Source organism: Trachymyrmex cornetzi, unplaced genomic scaffold (genome assembly GCF_001594075.2).
Source record: "Trachymyrmex cornetzi isolate Tcor2-1 unplaced genomic scaffold, Tcor1.1 scaffold276, whole genome shotgun sequence".
NCBI classification, from domain to species: domain Eukaryota; kingdom Metazoa; phylum Arthropoda; class Insecta; order Hymenoptera; family Formicidae; genus Trachymyrmex; species Trachymyrmex cornetzi.
The window spans coordinates 299,490-314,247 of record NW_017297438.1 but is presented as its reverse complement, the minus strand read 5'-3'; the positions used below and the strand labels follow the sequence as shown (position 1 = coordinate 314,247).

At 37.2% G+C, this 14,758-nt stretch overlaps 1 protein-coding gene across 2 annotated transcripts; it reads left to right on the top strand.

The window, feature by feature from the left end:
- Positions 1 to 6: 6 nt before the first annotated feature.
- LOC108762090 (Dorsal switch protein 1) lies at positions 7 to 9,880 on the top strand. 2 transcript variants are annotated; one of them, XM_018508911.1, is made up of 6 exons: positions 7 to 176; positions 6,101 to 6,148; positions 7,533 to 7,754; positions 8,449 to 8,612; positions 8,918 to 9,092; positions 9,326 to 9,880. In XM_018508911.1, exons 1-6 carry the CDS (start codon positions 51 to 53, stop codon positions 9,446 to 9,448), a joined length of 858 nt encoding a protein of 285 aa, XP_018364413.1. In that variant the 5' UTR covers positions 7 to 50; the 3' UTR covers positions 9,449 to 9,880. The 2 variants fall into 2 exon arrangements, with proteins under 2 accessions (XP_018364413.1, XP_018364414.1); XM_018508912.1 differs by lacking the exon at positions 6,101 to 6,148.
- Positions 9,881 to 14,758: the final 4,878 nt, after the last annotated feature.

Here is a 14,758-nt window from a genome sequence, read left to right as displayed (position 1 = left end):
CACCTTCCGCACCGCCGCCCGGCGTACAGTGGTGGTATCCAGGCGGAGTCATGGACGCTGCCGCACAGAACAACCTGCACCAGCAGTTGCAGGGCCAGCAGCAACAACAGCAGCCGCAGCAGCAACATCTCTCGCCCATTACCACGCAAACGTCCACGCCCCCCGTTATGTCCCCGGTATGTTGCGAAGTACGAGTAACCGTACCCTCGCGCCTCGAGAAGAAAGAAAAAGTAACGTCTCCCTTTTCGCGCGCGCGACGGCGGTTTCTTTTCCCGCGTTCTTGGCAAGCGGCGCCAAAGTCTTCCCCCTCCCCCCTCCCCATTTTTTTTTACCTTTGCGCTTCCTTTAGGCATTTTATAAATGCTTTTGCGTTACCGGATGTCCGCATTTTGATTACAAAGATCCAAGATATTCGCGTCGAGTTTCAAGGTGACACAAATAGATAAGACACGATAAAAAGACTGAACTCAATTAATTGTCAGTCAATGCTCGCGAGTCGCCATTGTTCAAAATTGGGGAAACGATTAAAGATTGTTGCGTGAATATAAATTCGTCTAAAAGAAAGATCGTTCCTCTGTCGCGCGCAAATTGAATCTTCGTTCGATCTAAGAAACGGCCGTTCGGTAACGGATTGGCGTTTATGCGATGCCTTTGTACCACGTTGTAGTAGTAGATACGTAGGCCGAAACGCGACGACCTCGCTCTTCACCCCTCTGTCCCCTCGTTCCTCCTCGTTCCCCCTGCTCGTCGGTCTTTCGGCTACTTTCGCGCGCTCGGCGAGCGAGCGAGCGAGCGGGTGGCTGTAATACGAAGACAGAGATATAGCCGGTTCGACCAGGTGGCCATGCGGCCAGTTTTGACAACTTTTCCGAACGCCTCCAGTGAAATACGCGGCAGAGTCCGTTCATTTTAACGATCTCACTCTTTATGCTTCAAATGCTTTTACTGATGCCCGTCTCTACCATGTAGTTTAATTTTAATCTCGGTTCAATAACTCTTCATTTTTTCTAGTTCTAAAAATTTTAGAAAAAGATGAGGAGCAAGTTGAACCGAGATTAAAGTTAATAAAATTTATACTGGTAAAAATGGACATGAGTTCGTTAAGTAATTTAAATATCCCAAATATATATAATTTTAATTATAAAGTTATAAAATAATTTGTCTGGAGTAACACGCGCGCGCGCTCGCGATTTATAAGGCGCAAGAAATATACCAAGAAAATTCCCAAATATGATTTCGCATTCGCTGCACGCAAGTTGATTTTTTTCATACGATGTATAATTTTTTAATGAAAGATTCCTTTCTCTGTCTCTCTTCCTGCTTGTCTTTTTGCCAGTCTGACGGAAAGCTTTGTCTGATTTTGTCCGTCCCTTCTATCTCGTTATAGTATTCGATCGGTTGTTGATTTTCACAATTACTGGAAAATGTAGTTTGAACACGCAAATTTTGATTCGAGCATCAACGAATCTTGGCAAAGTGGTTAATCCTTAATTAACGAAATCGTGTCATCGACGATTCCAACGAAACACATTCACTTCATTCGTGAATCAATTCTCTGTATATATTATTCATATTTCTTTTGATATTTGGTGAATTTATATCTCATTTTAAATTAAAAATATCGAGTCGTGATGGGTTTTACCTGAGACGAACTCGCCTCACTGCTTGCATCTCGAAGATATGTTAAGGAATTAAGATCGTCAGCGGCGATAGGCCCAGGTATCGAGAGAAAAGTTAGGTATATCCCTTCGGTTGTACTTGGGGTAGGCTTTGATAGGCAACGACGAGGCGATCCGGGAACGTGATTGCGATAATTGCGATAAAAGGTATATGCATGGTGTTCGTATCCTTCGTTTTCTTCGGTGTCGTTTCATATGCGTATAAAGGCAAGGAAACACAGTATTCCTATAGAAATTCCGCTTATCATCTCTTGTGTTAGCGATTTCGCAGTAAAAAGAAGGAATTGTTATTGGAGAGAGGTATATAATTTCGGTGCATATATTGATCGATTTTCACCGATCGCCGGCAACGATAATCTTGGTAACTGGATTTTTTATTTGTATAGAAGAGAGGAAAGGAATTTAGAAATACGTAGAATAGAAACGTGATTTTTTTTTGTAACGCAACTTCGTGTAATGACGAGTTAAACAGAACAAATTCGTACGATTTATCTTGTATACGGGGTATTTCAATTAATCGCATTCCTTTAATCCTATAGAATCTTTAGGCAATTTCGAGCTGATTTTTCCCCGATATAAATTCTGTAACCTTTTCCTATGAAGAAAATTCCAAAGACTTTAATAAAGCTTCCTAAAGTATTCGCTCGTTTTAACGTTTTCGGAAAAGGCAAACGACCGACTAATCGGTCGGCTCTTTTGCCTGCTTCGCCTCGACAAGATTCGCGATTGCATGCGGATCTGGATGGATGCGATGGAGAGACGGGAACCCTTGAGATCCTCTTTCGGTTATCTCGTGCGAATCAAAAAGGATTTCGTGTCGTGTAAAGCTATTCTACGGGGATATTGAGTACGAGAAAAAAAAAACATGATACATATTAGCTCTGTTTTTTGTAACTAAACTAGTATACTTTCGGAACTCAAAAAATGAAATAGAGATATACGTTTGATATTTGGCAACAGCGAGGAAGTAAGTTTCGGTGCGGGAATAAAAAACGTGCTTAATGTGAGAGAAAGAAAGAGACAGATTCTCGAGTGATTCTTCGTCTGATAATTCGAGTACGCATGTATAGAGTTGAGAAGCAATTCCGATTGTCATCGTATCCCAATGTCTGGTTGATTGGGCATGGATTTTCGCGCGTTTCATCGTTCTCGGGTTCCTGTCCCGACTCGCGCGCGCGGTTTTCATCCCGTCGCGTCCGTCCGTCCGTTCGTCTGTTCGTCCGTCCGTCCATCCGTACGTACGTACATCCGCCGTCCGCTATTGATTCCGGGTTTCGTGCGGCCTTCTTCATAAGTGCGTTCGCGTTCAGCAAGTCCGGCCGCGCTTGCCGGTTGATATTATCGCGTTCTTTCTCGTTGCTCGTTTCGCGATTTCACATTAGCACTAAGTGTCAAGAGATCTGTTCTTTTTAATTGCCCCCTTCCCCCCTCCCTCCCTTTTTTTGCTCTCCAAGCACGCATTCGGTCGTCGTGTGTGGCGAGAAAAGAGGGGAGAGGAAGGTCAAAGGAGAACGCAGATACCCTGCAACTAAACGGAACAGATCGAAAAATTTGTCAAATACAAGGGAACAGAAATACTCCCTAATTGACCTCACAGACGCTTCATGCTCTCCTTCGTTTTAGGTTGTTTGTTTAGTTTACATTGATCGAGACTGCTCAGATTTAAAATTTAGATTTCGAGAATATTGGAAAGATTTATATGCATATATTTACATGAGAAAGTACACGGAAAGAATAATTTTGCTGAAACATTAAACGTTTAGCTATGATATGTGAATTTCAAAAACTCTCTCATTTTTCAATTGGAAAATAAAGTTTTTGTGATTTTCATATCAATCAAATTATGATTATTCATATAAAATACTTCTTTCAGATCTACAGATTTGAAAATAATTTTGTTGAATTATTAGAATAATTATGTAGGAAACTCGACCATAACGAGCAATGCTGCAAAAAATTTGGTATTCTAGTCAGCTTGAACGTCCTATGTAACCTTATTATGACAAAATCATTTTTAGATTTGTAGCTAGTTAAATTTTTAGACACTTTAGCAAAACCATTCTTTTTGTCCAGTGAGTGTTCGAAACAAAAAAGAGATTATTTCTTTGTAATATCAGGAAAACCATGGCTTTACCATTTTTAACTGATAATTAATAGTGTTTAATTAAAAACGGTTTTTTCTTTTCATAAAATTTCCATTTATATTATGTTAGCTTTTTAATCGATTACGTCGTCACGATGTACAGTTACTTGAAGTCGTCTTTTCTCTTCTGGAAAAAAAACGTCAGATCCCTTTCCTGTGAATTTGATAGGAATCCAAGATTGCCATCTTCTTCTGGCGATCTCTCGATCTTGATCATTGATATTGACAGTGATATTGAAGTCACGTGTAATTTTTCTCTCATCGTTAATGGATAATCGGAACTTGTAATAGTGCGACGAAAGCGGAATCCTGTTCCGGAATATATGTTAGACTACATATGAAAGTTCACGTATGAAAGTTTGTGATGATGAATGATCGGACCGATTACGCACTTTCGAAATAATAATGCTCGAAAGGAGCGACGTAATTTACACGTTTTCACAATATCTCAATCTGAAACTTTTAAACGTTTTTCGTTAAAAGTTCCATGAAGTACTAAAATTTAGCTATTTGAAGTAGAAGATAATAGACATGTGTAGGTAGAGTCGGATTTCGATTTTCCATCGAAAAGTTACGTCACTTTAATGAATGAAACAACTTGTTCCGAATGTATCTCTACAGAATTAAACTATTTAATATTTACTTAAAATCACCAAAATATTTCTATTACTTAGAGGAATGAAAACTAGATTATTTTTTTCACATTAACGATTTAACATATACAATGATCTTTTTTTTTTTTAGATTGTTCGACTTCATGTAACATGCCGACAAACGAGGAATGTGTTTCACCTCTTTCTTATTCCCTCGGCCCGGTTTCTCATGCGCGTATATGTTTTTTTTAATTAAAACGATTTCTAAACTTTATACCCGCCTACAATTGTACAGTACCGTGCCGTTACCAAAACTTACGTATCATCGGCACAATTTACGCTTTAATTAACAGACACGCGGTAATGATCCCCGATACGAGTATACTTAGAGTTTAACGTACCTACGTTTGTCAGGAACTCTGTAGTAAAAAGATTAATGGCTCGTGTGTGTGTCTATTTGAGAGAGCTGCAGTCGAGAGTCACTCTCAAGAGTCATACAAATGGACACTGTACTGAAAAATATACCGTAGAGTTACTTTCTTACTTACACTTTTACTCTCTTTACATCCGAGAGTCACTCACGGGTAGATCTCGAGATAATACTTTGTAAGTATGATTCTTAGCATTTGTCTCAAATGGACACAGCAACAATTTTCAACGAGAGAATGGTAGACAAACACCAAGTGCTAGTATTTGATTCTGATTATCGAAACCAGACTATTAAATTACTTTAATTTCTTCATAATTCCTCAACTATTTATAAAGAAAAGTTAATATGAAGGAACAAATTTATAGTGTAAAGTAAATCAATAAATGTTTCTAATGTTAGAAAATGCGCAGAACACTTTCGATTGTTCTATTTAAAATAGTCTAAAATATTTCTGCCAATATATAAACTCGTTAAATTTCCAATTGAAGGAACGTAGGATTTTTCAATTTCTTGCTAATATTTTGACAGATTAATAAAAAATCGTACGCAGTGCGTTCACGTCAATGAGAGAGTGTTTGGGTATGAAAGAACACCTGCTGAACAAACGAGACCGCAATCGCGGTCACAAGCTTAAAGCTTTTTCTTTTGTCTTTTTTTTTTGTTGTTGTTCGTAGAATATTCCTCGTCGCAAACATCTGACTTCCGTTTCCGTGATGCCCGACGTTAATTTTATTTCCATCGCGCGCATTGCGAGACCATAGGAAACCATATGCCGTAATGTAACGCCTGCGGCCCAAGGGGCATAAATTCTTAATCCCTTGTATACCGCGGCGAGTGCGAGAAGGAAAGCGAGAAGGGAAAAATAACGCGAAATCGTTTCGTTGCGGGATATACCTTGAAAGTCGTTTTTACTCTTTCGTTACTCAGACATTCCGTTTTTACTCTTTTGTTCTCAGACATTTCGATGCGTAGGTAAATTAGTTCTTAAGAACGCTTGCCATCAAAATTGAATATTAATTAATTAATTAACAAAAATCAGACGTAATTAATTAATTAAGTCAGGTATATATTTTATGTAATGCGATATATTGAACCGTCCCATAAATAATGCGAGTTACCGGATCGCGGAAGCAGATCCGCAAAAGAAGCGGTCGTTTATGTTTTACATCGTCTGAAAGTGAAAAAGAAACCCGCATTACTTATGGAGCGACTCAATGACAATGTCGATTCTACATAGTAGTTATTTTGCCGGCAGATCTCACATCCGCACGTAGGTCAACTAGATTTCCGATTATTTCTGCAGGTACGTGGTAACTATTATTATCCGCAATCCGGAGTAATAACGGTCGGTATATTGTACGTATAGTACGAGTATAATTGTGCTATATCACGTCTTACACATTTCAAAGAGCCACGGAGCAAGAGCATAGCCCGATCGGTTATGTGACGTGTATAGCATGAATGTATACAAACTAGTGCGCACGTGCTTCGAGTCATGTCTAAAAAAATAGACATTTTTTATTTACCTCTATATACCTAGATGCTTTTTGTCTGCTTTCAATTCTGAAATTATCAATCAACAGCGACGTTTGGAAGAATATTCAATTTTTATTTATTTTTCATCCATAACGAAGACACGTGATGGACATACATATGTATGTGTGTTTTCGTATTTATTTATTTATTTTATCTATATAATTATTTTGTTTATAAATCTACGTCAAATTATTAAGTTTAACAGTAACTCTCCGCAATGATGAGACTTGCGGGACTACGGTTGGAGTGGTAACAAGCATGTAACATTGTTGATAATATAATTATAATAATATAATGCCAATCTGTATTATTATTATATGGCATTATGTGTAATAAACAACATAATAATTATATACATAATGATAATATACTGTATAATATTACACGTACGTACAATGTAATGACCATTGTTACTTGACAAAATCAAAAACGCGCGTTTGTACGGCGAGCATTGTTACGTGTGTCTCATTGTCAATGTGAGATCGCGGGCCGCAGCCGTTCATTAATTTAACACGCAAGTCGTATTACGTAAAGTGCGTAACGACACGTCTCAGTTATATTATCGCGTATATCTTGCTAAATTCGCTCGCAGCAATGTCCTAAGTGACCAATCTTTCGCATCACAGTAAAAAAGAATCTTTATTTTTTTGCTCCTCGTGAGCTAATAACACGCGAGGAAGTCTCTTCTCTTACTTATGCAAATTTCTCATAATACGACGATACAGCGCATATTACTTCGCGTATTAACAAATATATATATATGAATTTTTCTCGATTTAAAAATAGAAAATCTCTATTTTACGATTTAATGTAAAATATTCCTAAAGATAGATAAATAATTATGACACGTAAAAATAGATCATTTCTATTTTTAAATTTAAATTTCTTCCGATGCGAAAGTGGAAGTTTTCTATTTTAGCATTTAAGAGCTTCTTTCAATATATTAAATGGAAGATTTCTATTTTGAGAATTTAGAGCCTTTTTTTTGGTTTTCATATCGAAATATAGAGAAGCATTTTCGTCTCAGAAATCTTCTTTGGTATAAGAGTAGAAATTGTCGAGACTTGCTGTTTTAAAGGCGTTAACAGGTCTTTTGCAGTCTGTTTGCCGCGGCAGCGTTTTGCATTGTAGATCGTTTGCTTGGATTTCAGCACCCGATACAGCAGATACCGCAAAATAATCTTCAACAAAATAACGCTCAGAGTCTGCAGCGGGACAATATGCCGAGAGGAGGAAAAGATTCGAAGCCAAGAGGACGGATGACAGCGTACGCGTTCTTCGTCCAGACATGTCGTCAGGAGCATAAAAAGAAGCATCCCGAGGAAAAGATCGTCTTCCGGGAATTCTCCAAAAAGTGTGCAATGAGGTGGAAGGTGAGACTCTCTTAAGAATTATTCCCTATAGTTCATTATGCACAAATCATATTTTTATAGATATAATGTTATAAATATGTTTTATAGAAATAAGTAATTTTCATATTAATATCTTATTCTATGCAAATAAATTCGAGATAAATTAATAGATCTCTTTACTAAGACCAAGAGGAATGTAAGAACTAACTTAGAAATGATACTTTGTTGGATTTCCCCGTATGTTGTGGTTTCACAGCTCGAGGTGCGAGCGAGAGAGTGGGATACATAATGTTCTTCTGTCTATAAAGGCCTACTGATTCGCGAGAGCTACTTTGATCTTGGCCTCTGAATAAATATGTAGTGCTCGGTAAACGTCACGCGCAAGTATGGTATTTAAGTGCGTCGTTACGAACCGACACGTCTCGCCTCGTTAAACCGTCAATCTTCATCTTGTTTAGCGGAATCGAGATTATTGATAAAGAAAATTCAACCGATACATGCAAAAATCTTTCGCATCGTGACGTTGTCATTAAAGAATGAGTCTTTTAAAGTATTCATTATCCCGCATGCACGCGACTGTACACGACAGAATATACTGGACCGGCCGAGAAACACTTATTTCCTCAGTAATTGAACATTTATCGCACGTGGCTCGATCTGTGAGACCAACTAAAAACGCTAACGTTACATTGGCGGAATACCGCATGTGTCGTAGACTATGTCAGACATCGAGAAGAAACGTTTCCACGAAATGGCAGAGAAGGATAAGAAGAGATACGACACGGAGATGCAGAACTATACGCCGCCTAAGGGAGAAAATAAGGGCAGGGGCAAGAAACGTAAACACATCAAGGATCACAATGCTCCCAAGAGATCGCTGTAAGCCCTCGTGTTTTTACATAATGTATTTCGAGGAAAAAAAATTCGTTGATTAATATTTAAATATGCAACGAGAAAAATAAATTTTAAAATTTAAATGGAAACAAAAATTTAACTTTTTTTTTTAAGCTTTTACTCGCATTTTAGAGAAATTTATGATCCGTTTCCTGCAACTTTTAAATTATTTTTTAATGTAAAGTTATAATTATTTTTCAGTTTCTACAAAATGGCTAGCTTAATATATTATCGTATCATATGATACCCTTTCAATAGCCGCAGATATATTTCATGATTAATTTTATCAGGTCTGCTTTCTTCTGGTTCTGCAACGACGAACGTGGTAAGGTCAAAATGCTGAATCCTGAATATGGTGTAGGTGATATAGCTAAGGAATTAGGCAAGAAATGGTCGGACGCAGATCCCGAAACCAAATCCAAATACGAGGCTATGGCAGAAAAGGATAAAGCTCGATACGAAAGGGTAACGTATCGAAATTTTATCAACCTTATGCTTTTAACCACTAAGACCCCTAGTCCTGTATTGCAATCATGTAAAATCAGAAACTAAAAGTAATAGGTTTTCCTATATACGTCTGTATGTCGGAATATATTAATATACCTTTTGGCACAATTGAAATCGATTTGATTAAATGGATTTATGAGATAAATTCAAATATTTTTGAAATAAATATGAGATACCTTTTCCTCTCGCAGGAAATGACCGCGTACAAAAAGAAAATGCAAAATGACGGAGCCCCAATGGTAGGAGGTGCGCAGGCGAACCAAACTACAATAAAAAGCGACAGCGAAGAAGAATGGAAGGATGACGACGAATAGCGGATGCACGTCGAAATTTCTTCATCTATCACCCCGTGTCCTTCATCCTGAAAGCATACCTCACCTACTGTACGTACCATTGACCTTAGCGTGAGCGTACTTACACCACCATCACTAGGAAAACAAAGCAACTAACCACCAAGCAACCTACCAATCAACCAAGCTCTTCAACAATCCCCACCAACCAACCTCCTAATTCTTTCCCCGATTATTTACGATAATGATAAAGTAATCCGCGCTAATTATGGTAATTATTTTAAAAGGAAAAACTGGTATGCATGAGTGGTGCGCGAGCATGAGCGAGCGAGGATCATTGTGTGAGTGAACATTTGTACTTTAACATATTGATAGTAACGATGATGTAAAGCGGCTAGTAGGATAGCAGAAGATAATAAAGAAAAAAGAAATCAGAACCATGAATTAAAAACAAAAGCGGAAGAGATAAGACAAGGCCCATACTTTCTCTATCCGGATGGAAGGCGCAGGGGCTCAATCATTGTTGACTTTTTGCTCCGTCGACGCTATAATTATGAGCTATGTAGCTTAGTTTACTAATGACGAAACGCCGCGATAATGACGGCCCCGTTAGCACGAGGATCGGAGATAGTTGTAATTCTTTTTACGTGTCCTTTTGGATTTTTTCCGATATGCAAAAATCATGCTTTTTCGATTGTCTTTTTCACGCATTGCCATTGGCACGGGAGAGATCACTGTTTTAGATCCTCGTTCTCGAGAGAGGCAAGTCATATTGTGTGTCGTTGCAAAATTAATATACTATACCAGGCCTATCCATTTTGAGCTCCAGAGCCAAAACGCAAAGCCATCGACATAAAAAAATTCAATGTAAGATTTTAGAAATCGTAAACTGTCGATAAGCGTCACTTAAATGCGTATCAACACTCTACAGTCCACGAAATCTTACCTACATTGAATTATTTTGCGTCAGCTTTGCGTTTTAGCTCCGGAGTTCAGATTGGACAGGCATGTACTATACTTTTGGGGATCTTTCTCTTAGTTCAGTTCAATTCCAGTTCAGTTCAATTCTGTTCACTTGTTGTCAGCGTCGTTATGGCATGGACACGTATATATACACACATACACAAAACACACACACATACACAGACACAGACACGTAAAGACAATTGTTGTATATCCTTGTACAGAAAGCTTCATTTTTTCTTTCGTATATTTTTAGCAAATCGATCATGTTGAGCGCGCGTGATGGGGCATGGGGCCGCTTTACGCATATTTGCGAATATATAATTGATTTTATCGAGATACACACATGTCTCTTGTAGTAGCTGTAAGTACGTTTAGAATTAAGTATACGTGTATCTTAACGCAGACTTGAATTTTCCGGCGACTCTCTACGTCTTTTTTAGCGTACGATGTACTTTTTTCGATATTACACGGCGGTGTTACAAGCCACGAGCCACCATGTGATTGAGCCTTAATTACCTAGCCGATAAACGATGCGACGAATCGAATCGGGAGAAACTGTGTGCGAGAGAGAAAGAGAGTGCATGTGTATGTAGCTCGCAGCTTCTCTATTAGATCGTTGCATATGAGATGTCACCTTTTGAAAAAGTGAACCTCTTTTTAATAATCAGAATTATGTATGTTTATAATTCTTATACGCGAGCATAATACAATAATACGATCATAATTATTGCTTTTTCAAACTGTGGAAATACACGAAAAAATTGAGAAATTTATTATATTTTTCTATTTTAAAGATATTTCAACCGGACATTAATAATATTGATATTGTTAATGTGTTACTATTACCATTACCTTTAATTCTATATTATTTTATTATAATTATATGATTTCTATATTGGTTTTTGATAAATTAAGAATTAATTGTAAGAAATAATTTAGAAATGGTTTATTGTAGACACTACATACTTAGAACGAATCGTGTGAAAAAAAAATGATCAAGTGTATACAAAATTTAACGTCCGGAATATAAAACTGGAAATATATATATTTTTTTTATATCTTTTTATCTTTAAGTTTCCTGTATTTTCGGTCACGATTTTGTGAACATTTTTATTGATCTTTTTTAATAATTATTAAGAAATGTTGAATTGAGTTTTCTCAATTATCCTACAATTTATATGCATCTTATACTCGTTCAGAAATTAAAAATACGTTGATGTATATATAAAATCGACATTTCATGTGCAGGGACCTAATATTAAATCAAAATTAGTAGCACGATATTCTTGTGGAGCAGCGGTATCGCCGCGCCAAGTTCTAATGCTTGTTTATCAAAAACGACGAACTACTGTATTTACGAAAACGAAATTCCATTTTTTATCGTAGATATTCGCGCTGTTTTGAGGCTGCCGGCGGCCTGCAACCAACAAAATTTTGTCTCTTGTCCGATAAATTCGACCGCAACTCCACGTCCGTTCTAACATTTATTAACTTTAAATTTGACTTTGATAATACCAGCAGAATTATGTTTATTTCTTTATTTTTCTTTAAGGCTACAGTCGCAGGAGCGTTAAAATAAAGTAACGGATAATAGACGAATAAATAATGTTGGTCGTAGTATAATATTGAAATTGACGCGCGACTCTCGTGCGATCGTAGTCTTATAGCGAATTCGGCAGACTGCACTAGTGCGCACTGAGTGCTTAAACAACTTTTTCAATACCACGCATTCGGCTTGTGCGCACTGTCTCAGTGCGTTAAGATTGTCAGATCCGATAAATAAAAACTGAGCCCAGTGTAATGCTGAATTTTTCGGACCAACCGAATGAACTGAACGTATTCAAGAAATATTGCACTGACGTGCAAATATTTCTGACAGTGCAATTTAGCATAGCACTAAAGTAATTTTGCACTCGCACCATGTCAGGGCAGCATTAGAGCGGAGTCAGTGCATGTGTGCCGAATTCGTCATTAATGCACCGTGTAAGATGTTCTGTACTTTCTTCTTCGTTTGACCTTTTATCTCTTTCTCTCTCTCTCTGTTTTTTTTTCTTCTTAGCCCGATACTGAAGTGGTCCCTGCCCCTTACCATCGCCATTCTCCCTCTCACATTCGTTTTTAACTCACTGGAAAAAAAAATAAAAAGTAGTAAAAGGGTAATACGTTCAAATCTCTCGTCTCGAGACTCACGTGAATGATATAATAACCGTCGTTTCCTTCGTTAAATCATATTCCCGGGAGTGATCGGATTAATAGGAGATAAGCTCCCCGCGAAGAAAAGGCGTTTTCTCTGTCTTGTACTGCCTCGAGTCATCTGGTGTACAGCAGGCTGTATTATAATAAATTATTGTGGTTTCTTGTAATATTAACATTCCTAGATCCTATAGCGTGTACAGTGATTCTAATCGTATTCGGGATTAGAGAGGGGACTGAGAGAGGAGTCGAGTAACCGATAAGTGAAAAGAACGATGAAAAGAAAAACAGAAATAGGATCTCACTAGTTTCTTCTTCTTCTCTTCGTCGTTGAATGATGCCGAGATGAATATACATATAAACATGTAAAAATATATATGTTTATATGTACATTTACACTCGTGTGTTTCTATATGAATTTTTAGAGGTTTACTTATGATTGAGATTTGACACACTTGCACCCTGGATATACATATATTTGGCAGCGGATCGGAAAATTTATCATTTTTCTCAAGGATGTTTAAAAATCTCTCTTCGTCTCTCCCCCGCCTCCCGTTCCCTTTCCCTCCCCTCCCCGGAGCACATTGTCTCGACGTAAAATGAAAAAAAAAAAATGGAAAAAAGGATGGCAAAAGATACGGATTTTAACAATTGAAGAGCAAAACGTGCGAAAAAAAGGAACCTGTTTTTTAGAGGGAGTTAGAGAACGCGGATAACAAACGACTGTAAAATATCAAATTGTAATATTTTAATACTGATTTGCAGATGTGCATAATTTTAACGTATAGCTGGTTATAAAAGAGAACGAAAAAAAAGTGAGCGGATTGTAACTGATACTGAAATTGTGTGAGACGCGGTATCCGTTCCATGGAGAGAACGGTCGGATGAATAAAGGGGGGGAAAAAAGGAAAAAAACGAAGAAAAAAAGATGGAAGAAGCGGAAATATTTCGAAAAAGGATCATGACATGAATTTCCTGTGTTATATTGCTAGGGGAATTATGATAGTTACACGAGAAGAAATGTTTGTTTTGTATATCTCTTAGGGATAAATAAACTTTTCAAAAAATACGTCTCTCTCTCTCTCTCGACGATGGCTCTTCTCCCTTCTGGCGACTTGACGACTCCATTTTCCAAAGCTGTGCAATCGAACTAGTTCAATTAAGGAAATACATATATTTTCGCTATTCGTTTTTATATTTTGCCGAAATTGAAAGTACATCAGAAATTACAAATTTTCAGCGTGGCGAGGATTCAAGAACCAGAGAAAAAAATTTTCTCGTATATTTGTATTTAGAGATAATTAAAAATAAATTAATTTTTTGCGACATGTAAATCGGCTTAAATTGAAATTGGACGATACGAAAATTTGATAAATTTTTGTACCTTCTCTCTGAGTATTTCCACACAAATAATCATAATATAAATTTTACAATTTTAATATAAATGCAATCAGATCTGCAATATTCGTTTTACATTTACCGTGGAAAAAAACGATAATCACGGATCTTTTATTGTGAAAAAATCTTTCAAAAAATTGATGTGGAGATTTGTGAAAAATGTCTATACATGCAGAATTTTATACGATGTACCATTATTATATGGATTATTTCATTAATTCAGTCTAAAATAATTATGTATTATATTTTAATATCGCGATGTGCGCGATATTAACTACAATGACTTGGTAATTTTTATTTTTATGGTTTTACACATTCGGCAAACTACTTTTTTTCTTCGAGGCATCTTTATACTATAGGTGCGCAACTAAGTCTCCGGGTTTTTTTGATCAATGAAAAATGGAAAATTTCAAGAGAAATACAAAAAATGGTTTATTCAAAGTATCGTCTCTCGCTAGCTACACATTTTTGCCATCTCTGGCAATACATGAATACCGCGGCGATAAAACGACGCGTCTTTGGACCATTCATCCAACCAATTTTGCACTTCTTCGAAATTGACCAAGTGTAGCCCAGCTAAGCCATGCGCCACCGGAACAAGTGATAATCGGAAGGGGCCAGGGTATCTATTATGGAAATAATCAGAATTATTTCGTTTTCCCCAGAAAACACAATAGAAATCTAGGGAATAATTGAATAATTTCGATCGGAATCCATTCTGATTATTTCCATAATAGGTACCCAGGTCTGGTGAATATGGCGGGGGGGGGGGGGGGG